Below are 14,531 nucleotides of genomic sequence, written 5' to 3' on the forward strand. Positions count from 1 at the left end.
TATGTATAATGTGATATGAACTCGTGTGTTTCGTTTCATAGATAAGCTGTACAGCAACTCAAAGTATGAATCTGGGCCTAGCATGTTCTATATATAGATTGTTTATAATCATATTCTAATAATAATATATGAGGCCTCAAAGAAAGTCAAATAACATTCATCAAGAGCGATTCGACTATAATGATATCATTATTGAACAATACATAGTACAAATAAGTGTAATTCCTAAGGCAGGGTTAGAGTTATTCAAACACAGTTGTAGCCGGTTGTCGTTTTGTGAGTTTAATGAACGTAACAATTAGTTTTTTTATGGCGCCGCTTGGGGTAATTACAAAAAGAGCTAGTAAATCCAATTGTTTAAATGTACATACAAAACTTACAGTAGCTGGCAAATAATACTATACATTTTGACTACCGTTTTATCTTTAATTTAACTAATATTACATTGTTTACTTACCACCCAAATATCTAGATCGAATTCTATATTAGTTCCATTAAAGATTTCTGACATTTGGTTTTAAAGTTGTTTCTATTAGCAGCTTCTCTCTGACCAATTTGATTACATGGTTTTGTTTTTCTATTTATTTTTGTTGTATATATATGTATATATATATTTGTAAGTATATATATAACTAGAATCACGGTTTGTTATAACGATATCTTAACTTATCGCTTGGCTCACAGTACTCCTTGATAATTAGCTTACATAGGAATATATGAAATACTACGATTATTGCACAGACTGAGACCCAGAAGAGTGCGGGCAGCCCACCCAATTGATGGCCATGTTTATGCAGCGCTATGAGATGCTGTTCGTGCGCCGGAGCTGAAGATAAGAGTTGTAATTAAAACCAAACAAACGTAGATATTTATAGAGACAGATAAGCTCACCCTCCACGACTTCCTTAACATGTATAGCATGATGAATTTCTTCCATGTGTTGCTTATCCTCGGTTATATATAATATTGCAGTTAATGGTTCAGTCAATTTCACAGGAAATTCTCGACGATTTTGGCTGTTGAAGGAAAATGATCAGTCATTATCTTCATTGATATTATGGGATATATTATATCCTTTACGTACGTTAGTAGGATCGGCTCATCCAGACAACCGCCATCGCATGCATAGTAACTGCGATCGGAACGATCCAGGGCCACATAGATAACCGCCTTGTTGTCTTCCTTAACAATAATTGTCACATTGACATGCGTTTTATTACCATAGTTGAGGCGCCTGAAGTGAAAGTCACGATGCAAGAATTTCGGATGCATATTACATTCCAAATGTTGGTTGCTAAACCGAAAGCTACCAAAGCTCAGAGTCATAGCCTGAATGACGCCCGACGCGCCAGCACGTATCAAATTGTGGCAGCCTTGCTTCTCCAACGTAAGCATCCAAGAAGACACCAGGGAATTAAGTTGATTCAGCGTGGACATATCACGCCAAAGATTCTCCGCCTGAAGCGTGTGATAACTGTCGTAGCAACCCTCAGCGTATGTCAACGCCTTGGCAATGTCCTCTCGTATTCCCGCAGCGGACGAACTTCCGAACAAGCTGGAGGACATGTCTTCAAATTCAAAGCTGCGTACTTGGGATAGAACAGCATACATGGTGGCATTAATTCTATCGCCGTTTAAACTATTCTCAGCCTTCGATGTGCTTATCGTGAAGCCCGTCGCCCACAAATCTGTCCAGACGTTAATATGTTCTTGGCGATACATGTTGATGCTGTTAACCGAACCGGAACCAGATGCCTTAGCACTGAGCCTCTGTAGCAGCTTTGTCATGGCCTGAATCGAATGTTGTTCGATGTTGTCGATGGTCGCTTTTAATTGAGTTTCGGTCACGGGTTTCGAATACTCTATGATCATTGGATAGATTATTTGTACTGTGCCACGTTTACGCAACTGTAATTTCGTTTCTAGTTGCGGTTTTGCGATGCTAATGACGACCAACTTGCTCGGATCATCTTGTGAAGGCTGCACAGTGCCCGAAATAACTTCCAAGCCACTGTATGTGAGCATTCCAATTTGTACTGGATCGCTACAATAGATGGTTGTTGAAGATATACATACACATATATATTCCATGTAAGTTTCTCTGACTCACCTCAGCGGTATGCTGCGCGTAGATGACTTGGGCAAACGATTGCGGGACATTATTAGATCAATGCTCTCAACTGTATTACGGGTATTGGTAATTTGCAGCTCTTGCATAAGAACGTTGGGCTGTGTGCGATGTGCATACAGTGTGTAGGAAGCAAAGTAGCCAGAGAAACATTGAAATCTGTGCACCATTCCCGTCAAATACTCAACAACCGTTGCTTCTTTCTCGCCCGCATTTCCACCATTCGGTGTGACGGACAATAATGGATAGAAGCGTATGGGTAGCTGCATGGCGCGTCCATGTTTTATATTTAGTGACGCACCATGCGACACCTCCATGCCAATATAACCGTTACCGACATAGGGCGTGTAGTCTCGCTCGCCCGGCATCAATGGAGCCACGTGACGTATGTTTGCATCGTATTCGTAGTTCTGCAAGATGTAGGGCGTTAGGCGGTCGTCCATGCACATACTGTGTGGATCTAAGACACGCACAATAAACAAAGACATATTAATTGATGATGGTATGAAGCGCGATAAATACGTTACCTTTTTGCTCTGTTGGGCTTAAAAATAGATAACGAAATATGGGTGGCAGCATATAAAAAACTATGCACACGCACAATAAAAGTAAAAACAAACGCCGGTATGACGATAGAGTGCCTTCAACTAGACGCTTCAGTCTCCGCACAATATCCACGGTCTCGAATTTGTTTTTGGCTGATCGTATAAACATATTGATTGCGTTATAAACATTTATTTCGCATTGGAAAACTATTTTCAAAATGCTACTGATTGGCCACAAGTTGTGGCCAAACTCACAAATTTATCTTTGTTCTAATATCAAATCGATTCATCGATATATAAAACATCGACAATGTAATAGAAATAGTGGCATTCCAAATCCGTCACGACATTCAAAGCCGTATGTTTTTATATATTTATTTTTGCTAAGTCTTTATTTTTATCATTACCTTGGCCTTAAAGGTTTGACCTCTTTAGCGGGAACCTAAGTATTATTTTGTTTTTAGATCCTGACAACTGGATATGAATTAAACGAGCTCCAATTAGAATTTTTGTTATAACATGCATTGACCGTGAATTTTTAATATTTTCAAACCAACAAAAATTAAGAAAATTTATATATTACAATACCGTCAGGCTAGTTTATTTTTTATTTACACAATAGCAAGTAAATTAAATTTGAATAAATCAGTTGAATTAATTTCAAAAATTCGATCAACTTTGTTTTTTCTCAGATTCATCGATCGTGCTATTCAGTCTGCATAATATCGATATTTTAATATCCATATTTATATTGATATTCATTGTGCAAGGCAATGTCTAACAAGCTAGACTTATCCAACTCTTCTTTTAAGACATGTTTAAAAAAAAGACATCTTTTAATTCCATTGGTTTGTTTGTTATTGTTCATATTCATCAAATATACGATAGAATTTGGAAGTGATCTTAATGATCAATCCCGAATCGAATGTTTGTTTTGTAACATTGCCCATGGTAGAATAACGCCACCAAAACTGGAATTTGAAAATGACGAATATGTTATTTTCAAGGACAAAAGCCCAGCTGCCACTTATCACTATTTGGCCATACCTAAGCAACACTTTCACAGTCTGAAAGTACTCAATAAATCCCACGTGGGCTTAGGTAAGTAACGGTGAAATAATTAACATATTTTAAATGTGTCTTGTTTGTTTATTATGTAGTTGAGCGCATGCAGAATGGAATGATTGATTTCCTTGAATCGAAAAATGTGAGTATAGAAAATGCTGTGATTGGCTTTCATATTCCGCCGTTTATATCACAAAAGCATTTGCATCTGCATGGAATTTCTCCCAAATCTGAAATGGACTTATCAAATCGCATAAGTTTCTTCACACCCTCGTTTTGGTTCAAATCCGTGAGTAGATGAATATAATATAAATTTGTAAAGTAAAAAAACGAAGAAATATTTTTAGGCCAATGACGCAATAGAATCTTTAAAAGACGCGGACCTCTAGTCATGAAAGTCAGGAGAGGCTTGCATCCTTAAAAAGCACTGATCTCTAATTATGACAAGGAAGCTAAATATGTAGTTACTTGCGTCCAATTATGAACAGCATACATTCGTTGCTCATTGTTCAAGTTTCCTCAAACCGCTCGAACCATTAAGTTAGGTGTTACTGTGTAAATACAAGTTTTCAAAAATGTCTTAGGATATAAGAATAATAATCCCTTCTAACACAAAATAAAAAGACAAGTTTTATATTAATATCTAAAAGGATCTCATAGCAGCAAACCTCATTCAATTTGTCGTAAGTAGTGGATTTCTAAGCGAATATCCTTCATTTTCAATAAAAATATATGAAAATCGAAACGTAATCTTAAATTCTAATGTCGTGGCACCTGTCAAGAAGAGAAAACGTAATTTTTTTATGGCAACGGTGTGCCATGGCAACGTACATCGATAGTTGGCGCATCTTCCTACCGATAGGTATGAAAGTGTTAATACGAACTATATCGATAGTGGAATCGATTGCTTTGCAACACTAAAAATCAGCACCAGCAAACGCTGAATTTTAGTTTGTTTTAGTTACAAGATTCGCGAAAACCTTTTGGGGAAATTGCTAAATTAAGTTGCAAATTAACGGATTGGAGCACTTCAGACGTAGTGCGTTCTAAACAATGCGCAGCATGTGGCCGCAAACGCTGGAAATGTCCCGCGACGAATGTCGGGGCATGCTGCGTCGACTTGGTAGGTGATGTTCTGCTGCTGCTGCCGCCACCGCCAGGAGGAAGCACTTTATGTTATACAGCACCAGCAGCAGCAGCAGCAGAAGTTCTGCCTCCGTGGATCACGATTTTTGTTTGCTAATTGGTGCCCGTTTTGTTTGTATCGTTCATGTAGAGTTAGAATCGTATTCGCATGTAATAAGCGTTTTTCGCGCCCAAGGCTCGCTAAGCGAACCGAAAGCAAAGCTGCTCGAGGAGTTACGCCAACTGTTTCATATTACCCAGGAACGTCATCGGGCGGAGGTGCGCCGCGCTGCCAACGATGAACAATTATGCACAATTGCCGAGAAGTAAGCAATTGTAAAATGTTAAATAAGCGTGCATATTTTACATATATATATACTTAAATGTATTACCACAAACATTTTTAGCGTCTGCGGTCCGAACACATGGCAGGAATGGTCACGTGAAGGTCGTCGCCCATATCCGCTGCTGCCACGGATTAGTCCGCAGACTGCCCTGAGCATTGTGGCCAACGATTTGGCTGCCAAGGCCTATGCGGAAAACAGCAAACTTCCGCCACCAAATGAAACTGGGGCAAATCTAAGTGAAGCGCTACGAGAACAGGCAGCCTATCAGACCCTTAAGCATGGCATAACAAAACATCAGGAGCCAATCGTGGTCATGGATGAGCCGGTGAGTGTGGCAGCATTATATAACTTGATCGGGGGCTATATACATAAGTATTTACTTGTGCTGCTTTTGCCTCATACGTATGTATGTGCGAATATATATGAGCAGAGAAAGTACAGTCTGCGCCTGGGTCTCACTTGTGCTGCTGTGGTGGGCAGCAAGGAAAAGCCAGGCTAAGGCAAATCTAAGACTGGCGTAGGGTCTTAGATTGTAGTCTGAAAGATCTACGTACACAGGTTGTAATTTACTATTAACTTATTTACTTTGCAACCCAAAAGTTTCAATTCTAATGTAGCCGCTTAGTATGGTTAATGCATAATTGATTCGATCTTCCAGTCTTAACTGGAAAAGGGGTGTTCCTTTATCTAAGTAGTCCATTCCCAATCACTGGTGCCAAATTTTGCTGTCGCAAGGTTGTGTATTTAATTTTTATTTAATTCAACTCTGCATCGGCAGTTAACAGCCGCTGCCAGTTAACAGTGTTAGTAAACTGTTAACTTACATTTTAACTTGCAGCTGATTGCTAGCGGCTAAATGTTATAATCGATAAGAAATCAATATTGATCGATTTAATAAATAAAAAACTCCAATTACGAAATTTAAAAATATATATAAAATGGAAGATGATTATTTCAAGCTATAATTAAGTAATCAATACGATTAATTTCGAAATTAAAAATAATATGTAAACAATATTTTGCAAGCCATTTATAAATATGTATATATTGTAAATTTAATTTAATATATTTAAAAAAATGTAAACTTTCTAATCCACATTCATTTTATTATTCTAGTTTAAGGTGCCCGACTTGCCAAACGAAATAAAGAAGGCTACGCTAAAGCGCAAGGAGAATGAGAGCAGCGACACGAAACCGAATAAGAAACGCAATACACAACAGGTACAGGTACAGCTGCAGCAATTGCCATCGCAGCTAAGTGGGGGCAAGGATGAGGATGGGCAACTTGTGCCACTGGAGCAGCGTCCCAATGCCCGTACGCTGCAGCAACGATATTTCTATCAGCAGCAACAGAAACACAAACAACGATTGGCTAGCAAAAAGGGCAGCGGGAATTCGTTGGCCAACAATAGCAATGTTTCCGGTGTCGGCATTAATACGAAGCCGGCTAAGAGCGGCCGCCGGCGAGCACAAAAACAGCTGCAACAACAAATGCAACAACAAAAAGAAATACAGCAACAGCAGGAATTACAAAAAGAACAAGAACAGCAGCAGCAACAACATCAGGAGCAGCCGCAGCATCAGCAGCAGCAACAACAGCAAGAAAAAGTATTACTATCCACGCCTGTAACAACGCCAGAGCTATCAGCACATCCAAACGCCAATCACTTGGTGCAGCCGCACGTGGAATATATTTTAGATGAGGCGCTCAAATCGGTTGCGGCCACCAAATTAAAAACGATACCTGCCGCTCGCGTTGTCTATGGACCTCCGGAGATGCTCTCTCCGACGACGCCGCGCACATTTGTTAATTCGCCCATTGTTTTCAAGGAGAAATTATCGCCGACGACGCAGACGATTCAGCCGCCACAATTGAGCACACCTGTTAAGAAATACATTGTAGAAGAACGACAGCCAATAACCGGCAGCACGCAGCCAGCGTCCGCAAACATCTCAACGGCTAACTTGCCGCTCGCGCCACAGATTATAAGCGTTCAGCAAATAGCAGCCCCACCGAAAGTACGGACAACGGCAAGCGGCACCATTTTGCCAGCCGGCACCAAGCTGACGCCGAAGAAGATCAATCTGATCGACAAGCAGCAGTTGCCTTCCGTGCCCAACACAGCCGTACGTCTCTTGCCCTATGAGCAGCAATCGGCCGCCAGTCCAGCGACGTCCATCAACAATCTCGGCAGCAGCAAGGCGCCAGCCACAGCTGCAGTGCAAAAATACATTGTTGAGGAGCGAGTGCCCAGCCAGACTGTGGCTAGTGTGGCCAGCACACCGTTGAGCAGCGCCTCGACTGTGAATATTATAAAGAATATACCAGCGAGCAGCTTGAACAACACGCTTATCACGCCCTTGAGCAGCTCCTCGGGCACGCCTGTGGGACCGCTATTCCGCAAGGCGACGGCGACAACAACAAGCACAGCGGCGACGTCGGTGACGGCAGCTGGCAGCAGCAGTGGTGCTGCGGCATCGACTTCACAGATATTGGGCAACATTAAGCTGACCGGCGCCGGCGGCATCAAGCATGTGCCCAGCAGCGCGCTGCGCAACATCAAGATCTGCTCGCCCAACGGCAAACTGTTCCTGCAACCGGCCAAGCTGCATTCGGGCAGCATCATACACAAGCTGAATCCATCAAACGTTGCCGCTGGCGCGGCTGGTGTTACTGTCAGCAGTGCTGCTGTCTCGCCCACTGGCGCCGGCACGCCCTCCTCGCCGCAGTCGTCGCAGCAACGAATAACGATACAGAAAATGCAGCTGCTGACGCCCACTCAAGTGATCTCGAGTGCCGCGGGCGGCACGAGCAACGTTGGTGTCGTCTCCACGTCCAGCATTGCGAGCAGCGGCAGCAAGGTTAAACCCACGACATTGACGCTCGGTGCAGCAGGGGTTGGCAAGAATAATTTGGTGTTTCTACCCACGAGTGGAATGCGAGCAGTCACACTGGCCTCCAGCAAACCCAAGCCCAGCGGCGAGCTGCTTGCGGCCAAGCCCAATGTGCTTGTCATTGGTCCATCAACTTCTGTCAATGCGGCTAACAATTCACAAGCAACGGGAACGGCAACTGGAACGGGCACAAGCCCAGGCACGGCAACGGCTGCGCCGTCATCTGCATTGGCAAAGTCAAAGCCGAATCAGCTGATTACAGAAGATACGCCTATAGATATTATTAATATGCCCATCATTGTGGCAGACAATGGCGCGCCAGAGACGAAGACGTCGGCCAAGTCGGCGCCAATGGTGGTCCTCAATGCCACGGACTGGGAGATGGAGCTGGATCAGGCATCCAAAGCGGCAGCTGCTACGAATGCAACAGGCACAGCATCCACAACAATGGCGAATGATACAAAGAGCAATAAGCAACAGTTGGATGATGTCATTGTAGAGGATGCAGCAGGGGAGGACACGGAAAATGCAAGCTCCCAGCTCAAAGATCGCAGTAAGTAATATGGCGTATTTAGATCAAGCCACTTGAAATCATCAATATCTATTTAGCCATAGAAATTCAGGACGATGGGGACAGTGCCATTGAATATGTAGACATGGAGCTAGAGCAGCCCATTGAGATTGAGTGTACCAGCAACATATCGCCAGAGACAATGACGACGACCACCACCACGACCACATCTCTCAAAGCAACTATAATGCCACCCCTGGCGGAAGATGAGAAAAAGCTGGACCAGCCGGCAACAGGAGAACAAGGAACGGGGCAAGCAGCTGTAACGACAACAACGATCCCGGCAAAGACATCGACGCTGCCATAGGTAGTCCGAGGTGTCCCAACTGTTTATTTCGTTATAGTTGCTCCATGTACGCACAAACAGACATATATACAAACACTCACACACTCACATACATACACACACATAAAGCCCGGTTTAATTAGGATTCAGTTATTAGTTTAGTAGACCCAAGTTCTTTAAGCAAAGTGCAACATTATAATTACTTGTAAATGTATTTGAAAAAAATATTTGTAAAAAAAAAGGAAAAATGAAAACAGAAAAAGCTTGAATATCGATTATGTAATTTAAAACTATGTGGAATTTTTGATTCTTGTTTTGAATTATTTAAACTTCTCCAAGCTGCCACCATCGAAATATCATCAAATATTTGTATACATTGTAAATAGCATATTTCTCTCATTTAGTTTTTAGCCCCTCGATAAGTTCATTACATAACTCAAACACGGAAAGAAACTGAGAACAGAAGCGTCAAATCATAATAATTAAAGTGTGTGTTTCAATGAGATTATAGTTTTAGTTCATTTATGGCCGATCTAAATGCAAAATGTAAATATTTAAGCGAAAACAAGAAAACAAACAAATATGAAGAATTTTCAAAATGCTACAAGCCATATAAATTCATGTATATGTATCGTGTAAAGAGCCGATTAGAGATTAGTTACCAGGACAAAAGTTTAAGAAAAAAGTTGAAACAAGAATAATCCAACACACTCATACACACACGAACACACTCACACGCATTAATATATACATAGACATTTATAACTACGTACGAACAGTTTAAATCTTAAGTATTTTATGCATCGATTTTGTAAATCTAAAAAGAAAAAAAAAAAACGTAAACAGTGTAGCTTTTAGATAAAAAAAAAAAAAACAAACAAAACGCAATCGAAGCGAAACCACCACAAAACGGTAAAACAAAATGTAACTATACAAATATTGTTGAACAATGCGTGCAGCTGTAAAATTTTTAACATAGAAATTTTAAATGAAATAAATATAAATTAAGCATAAAGTAAATATTTTAAATTCATTTGAGACCGATGAGGGAATTCCTTTCTTTCTGACATTAGACAAACTAAAGGAATTTTCAATGTATAGCTTCAATGATTAATTTGATAGCGACAAAGCCTAGGCTTATTAATCGGGGCAATAAGCTTAAGATCGAGATCTTTCTAGAATCATTAAAGACAACATTATGACTCAAGTCTGGATAAATTCAGCCATTCGGGAGGTTTCGGAGATATCTAGTTCTGTATTACGCCAATTATAGGTCTACGATTTCCCCTGCTTAAAGAATATTATTTCAAGCTTCCGTCAAAATAAGCTCGCGTTTTGGGTGGGTGGAAAATTCATTCCTTTAATAACGCAAGCATCCATTTATTTACAACAAAATAAGATATTAATTAATCTCTATACGCGTTCAGCGTAATTTACCTGATCAAGAAAAAGTTGTATTTATGTTATATAAATGATTAAGAATTGGAGGTGTATCAAAAATAAATGGCTCCAAAAGGAATAAAATTTGTACACTGTAGTTAATAGATAAAATGAAGTTATCTCAATTATGAACAAACCAGATAATTCAAATATATTGAAAATTTTGTTATCTTTTGTGTATATTTGTATACCATACCGCCGCTTAACACGATGCCGTGGACTCAATAAAAAGATGCCAAACTCAAGATTAGGTATAGGATGAGTTTTGACAGGGATTGATCGAGCTTTTACTTTTTAGTATATAGATCATTTGTATAGACCGATAGAAAGATAGTACGTTAACTAAACTTATGAATAAATTTTTCAGTTGCGTCCCAAGGCCGTGCCATGACCCCAGGCTGAGTTGGCCGCTTGACGTGGAGGTGCTCTGCTCTCCGGTGGAATACCAAAGCCGCTAATGCCACCAGATACGTCCGGAGCAATACGTTTTCTGAAGCAAAGAGAAATAATATTTGAAGAAATGCTAGTGAAAATCAATTTATATATATAATGGGATTATTCATAGCAAAGTATAAATAAAATAATCACTTTTGTTTATTCTGATTGTATTTTCAAACTAACGCGACACATTTATTTATTATGTGTGTGTGTGTGTGTTATAGCTTGACAACTCTGATACTCGTTACAAAGCTTTAAATGATGCAATACTCTTTTTCTCTTAGCAATGCCCAAGCTGCAGGTGGTTAAGAGAACAATGAGTCGGCAAAAAAACAAACAGAGTCTTGTGTAAGCTGATAAGAGCATCGGATCGCTGAATAAGGGCCGCTCTCATGGGAGCCAAGTAAATACAAAGTTGCTTGGGACAACATAACGATTCCTTTCTAGATTTTTCCAGTTGACCGATTCCATATGTTGTGTGCTTAGATATTATTAGCTTAAATTATTTATATGTACATATGTATATACTCACAAAAATTCGGGTGTCTCGAGAAATGCATTGCCGCCCAGCTCCTGTGGGTATTGGAATTTGAGGAAATAATAAACGTGTCCGTTGAATATGCCCACCAGTGAGGCCAAAGAGCCGTGGAAAACTAGCTCAATGCCGGCTAGCACCCAGGGTAGGTACATGGCCTTGAAGCGACTGCCGAACCAGAAGCTAACAATGACCTCCTTGTTCAGTTGGCACCAAATGTAGGTGATTGCAACGACCAGCATGTCCATCAGAAAGTATACGTTGAATAACATGCCGCCGAGATTGGCGAGCACTGCAGTGATTATCAATAGATATAGGTAGTCGGAGGGGCTTCTCGCATATTGATCCTTTTCCAGATTCTTGCTGTACTGCGTTATGAAGTAGCAGTTGATCAGAAAGTGGAAGCCTGTCGCTCCGCTCAGTGGAAACACGAACAGGGAGGTGATGCATCGCCACAGCTGTAACCGGGTCAGCACCAGCTCACGGGATAGGTACATATATTCCATTGGCAGCAGACCGAATCTGCAGAGCAGGCTCATGCCAACTGTGGCTGTTAGCCAGTACCGTGTAAAGCGAGGCAATGAATGGTACCATGTCCCAGCGTCCATCGTCCTTAATATTAATATACAATGTCTTTGAATTTGCAAAACAGTCTTTCACTTCCAATTGTTGATTTACGTGTCTTTATACAACAGTGTGGCTGCCTAACATAACTTGTAGAATACCAAAAATACAAAACGTTTGCCTATAAAAGAAAAATAAACATACACACTATTATGATAATTATGTATCAAGTAATGTACACATTGATAAATTAAAATAAAATAAATTTTAACTTTTTATTAAATTTTAGTCATTTCTGCCAAATTAAGAAGTGACATTCAAATACCTATAACAAGTTACAGTTCAATGTAATTTATCGATAGTCTGAAATCGATGCGCGGCAAATTTATTTCTTTTCAAATATTGGGTGCATGTTTTCCAGACGTATTAATAAAAATAATTGTTTATGGTTCCGATTGTCAACTATGAAAGCATACTGTATCAGAGCTGAACAATAGTGAGGCGCTGATGCGAAACTAATGTAGATCTGGCGATTTTTAAAGTGGAAATGTGGTGAATAAAAGAAGAATGAAACGCAGGCAAGTAAATTGATCGCTGTCACATCAGTGTCATTCCTAACTGTAAGTGGTTAATTTTGAGGACAATTTTTTACGAAAATCTATTCACGCAGATAAGCCACGTGGAAAACAAGTAAAAATATTCATTGTGCGCAACCATCTGTATAAAACATTAAATGTACGTTAGTCCACATATATAGGGTATGTCAATCTGCATATAATAGTGATCCAGCTGTAAAACTACTATTGCGAATAATTTCTGAAAATTAATATTTAATTTTAAAACATAATTTAAATTCAATCAAATTCAAAATACTGATAAAGACACGCTGGAAGCTAATTACCTGTGTATTTTTTACAATACAGTTGAGTACCTAATGAATATATGTATGTATCTCCATTTGACTTCTCTAAACTAAGTTTATTACATACTAATTTTTTTTTTATAAATTAACAAATATCTAATTTAGGGGTTTTCTCCTAATCTAATTTCTCATTTTTGCCAACACAATTTATTAAATTGAAAGCAAAAGTTTTTTGCGTGCAAAGTGTGTAAAAGCAATTAAAAAGATACATTTCTATGCAAAAGACAAAACGTATCTTCTCTTAACACAGCAGGCACAAGACGCAATACACACAGATCAACACACACACACATGTGTGATTTTTTGTTGCCTGTTGAATTTTAATACTTTGTGCATAATGTGGCTACAAACACTCAGCAGCGAGAGCGAGACAGATAGCGACATAGGATACGAGTGCGAATGCTGAAATGAAAAGAACGAGCTAATCAAGTAATTTTTTTTAACGGTTCAGTGTGTGGCTTGCTTACGTTTGGTGTGTGTGTGTGTGTGTTTGTGTGAGACTGCTTGCTGTTGAGTGTATGCGTGTGCGAGGCCACACCCACCATTTAAATGCAAAATGGATGATACAACTACAGACGCATGCGCTGCCAGCAACAACACGCCCACATGCGCGAATGCTCATTATGAAGTTCTTTGCTGTTTTAGTAGCTGTTGACAAAGTGCACAAACACACGCGCATACAGATGTATGTACACGTATGTATGTATATCAGTATGTGTGTGCGCGGGGTTTTATTTATTTACGCGTTGAGCTTTTGCAGCGCCTTCCACTCACCTGGACCGCTGTCATTTTGTTGTCGGCGTTGCCGTTTTGCTCGCTCATTTCGTTGTAATGTGTATACATACACATAAGCATCTACACACATACATACATATACATACAATATATAGTAGTAGTATGTAAATAATATGAAATTTCTCAAGTACATATGAGAAATGGCCTGAGCATTTTATATTCTTAACTCGAACAGAGTCTATATCATATTTGATATGCAGATATTGAAAAGATGAAAGTTTGTATATATGTATGTATATACATATAAGTATATAGTTTACAGATATGACTTTTATGTGCATACATACTCATGAACTATTTGTTCCATGGGAATTTTAGCCTGCGTATCAGACATTTGGCATCTATCCTAATTACAGTAATTACTTGATTACGAAATCTCCCAGGGTGCACAACAATTCATATCCCTTTCAAATATACATACATACATAAATGGACGCGTAATTATGTATGTTTGTATGCAAGTACGCATGTAGAGGCCAACTAGGACATACTCTTCACATACGTAACATACATACATACATACATACATACATATACATATGTATGCGTATCGTATGCGTATTTACTCACATTATGTTTTTTACAGTTTTTCACATTCCTTCAGCGCTCGCTATCTTCATCTCACTCTCTCGTTCTCTAGATAATAGCTCAGCGGGGCTTGGTAGGTTAACCTAACAGGGGGCACCCAAAAAAAAAAAACAAAAAAAAGTATAAGAAAAAGAAAATAGAAAAAGAAAAAACTCAAACATAAATGAGAACGCAAAAAGAGGCAAATCATAAGAGGAACGTGCGCCGCCAAATTGCAGTACAAATATGTACTCGTTCAGGGTGTGGGACGACGTAGGGGCACACACAGCTTAGAAAAAGGACAGTCC

The 14,531-nt window shown here is 39.8% G+C and overlaps 4 protein-coding genes across 4 annotated transcripts; 2 read left to right on the forward strand and 2 right to left on the reverse strand.

The window, feature by feature from the left end:
• Nucleotides 1-262: 262 nt before the first annotated feature.
• Nucleotides 263-2,962, reverse strand: LOC108649561 (uncharacterized protein KIAA2013 homolog). The gene is made up of 5 exons (XM_030387017.2): nucleotides 2,656-2,962; nucleotides 2,111-2,588; nucleotides 1,085-2,044; nucleotides 892-1,016; nucleotides 263-826 (listed from the first exon to the last, which is right to left on the reverse strand). Exons 1-5 carry the CDS (start codon nucleotides 2,840-2,842, stop codon nucleotides 639-641), a joined length of 1,938 nt encoding a protein of 645 aa, XP_030242877.1. The 5' UTR covers nucleotides 2,843-2,962; the 3' UTR covers nucleotides 263-638.
• A 445-nt stretch (nucleotides 2,963-3,407) lies between these two features.
• LOC115563683 (adenosine 5'-monophosphoramidase HINT3) lies at nucleotides 3,408-4,337 on the forward strand. The gene is made up of 3 exons (XM_030387022.2): nucleotides 3,408-3,774; nucleotides 3,834-4,027; nucleotides 4,086-4,337. The coding sequence occupies exons 1-3, from the start codon at nucleotides 3,447-3,449 to the stop codon at nucleotides 4,125-4,127; spliced, it is 564 nt and encodes a 187-aa protein (XP_030242882.1). The 5' UTR covers nucleotides 3,408-3,446; the 3' UTR covers nucleotides 4,128-4,337.
• Nucleotides 4,338-4,615: 278 nt separating this feature from the next.
• On the forward strand, nucleotides 4,616-9,846 carry LOC115563681 (uncharacterized). Its single transcript, XM_089258686.1, has 5 exons — nucleotides 4,616-4,861; nucleotides 5,015-5,189; nucleotides 5,271-5,535; nucleotides 6,327-8,658; nucleotides 8,715-9,846. Exons 1-5 carry the CDS (start codon nucleotides 4,792-4,794, stop codon nucleotides 8,981-8,983), a joined length of 3,111 nt encoding a protein of 1,036 aa, XP_089114812.1. The 5' UTR covers nucleotides 4,616-4,791; the 3' UTR covers nucleotides 8,984-9,846.
• A 715-nt stretch (nucleotides 9,847-10,561) lies between these two features.
• On the reverse strand, nucleotides 10,562-12,125 carry Der-1 (derlin 1). Its single transcript, XM_018110736.3, has 2 exons — nucleotides 11,373-12,125; nucleotides 10,562-10,892 (listed from the first exon to the last, which is right to left on the reverse strand). Exons 1-2 carry the CDS (start codon nucleotides 11,981-11,983, stop codon nucleotides 10,766-10,768), a joined length of 738 nt encoding a protein of 245 aa, XP_017966225.1. The 5' UTR covers nucleotides 11,984-12,125; the 3' UTR covers nucleotides 10,562-10,765.
• Between the last annotated feature and the right edge of the window lie 2,406 nt (nucleotides 12,126-14,531).

Source organism: Drosophila navojoa, chromosome 3 (assembly GCF_054131105.1).
Source record: "Drosophila navojoa isolate 15081-1374.11 chromosome 3, UAZ_NAV_1.0, whole genome shotgun sequence".
In the NCBI taxonomy this organism is placed as follows: domain Eukaryota; kingdom Metazoa; phylum Arthropoda; class Insecta; order Diptera; family Drosophilidae; genus Drosophila; species Drosophila navojoa.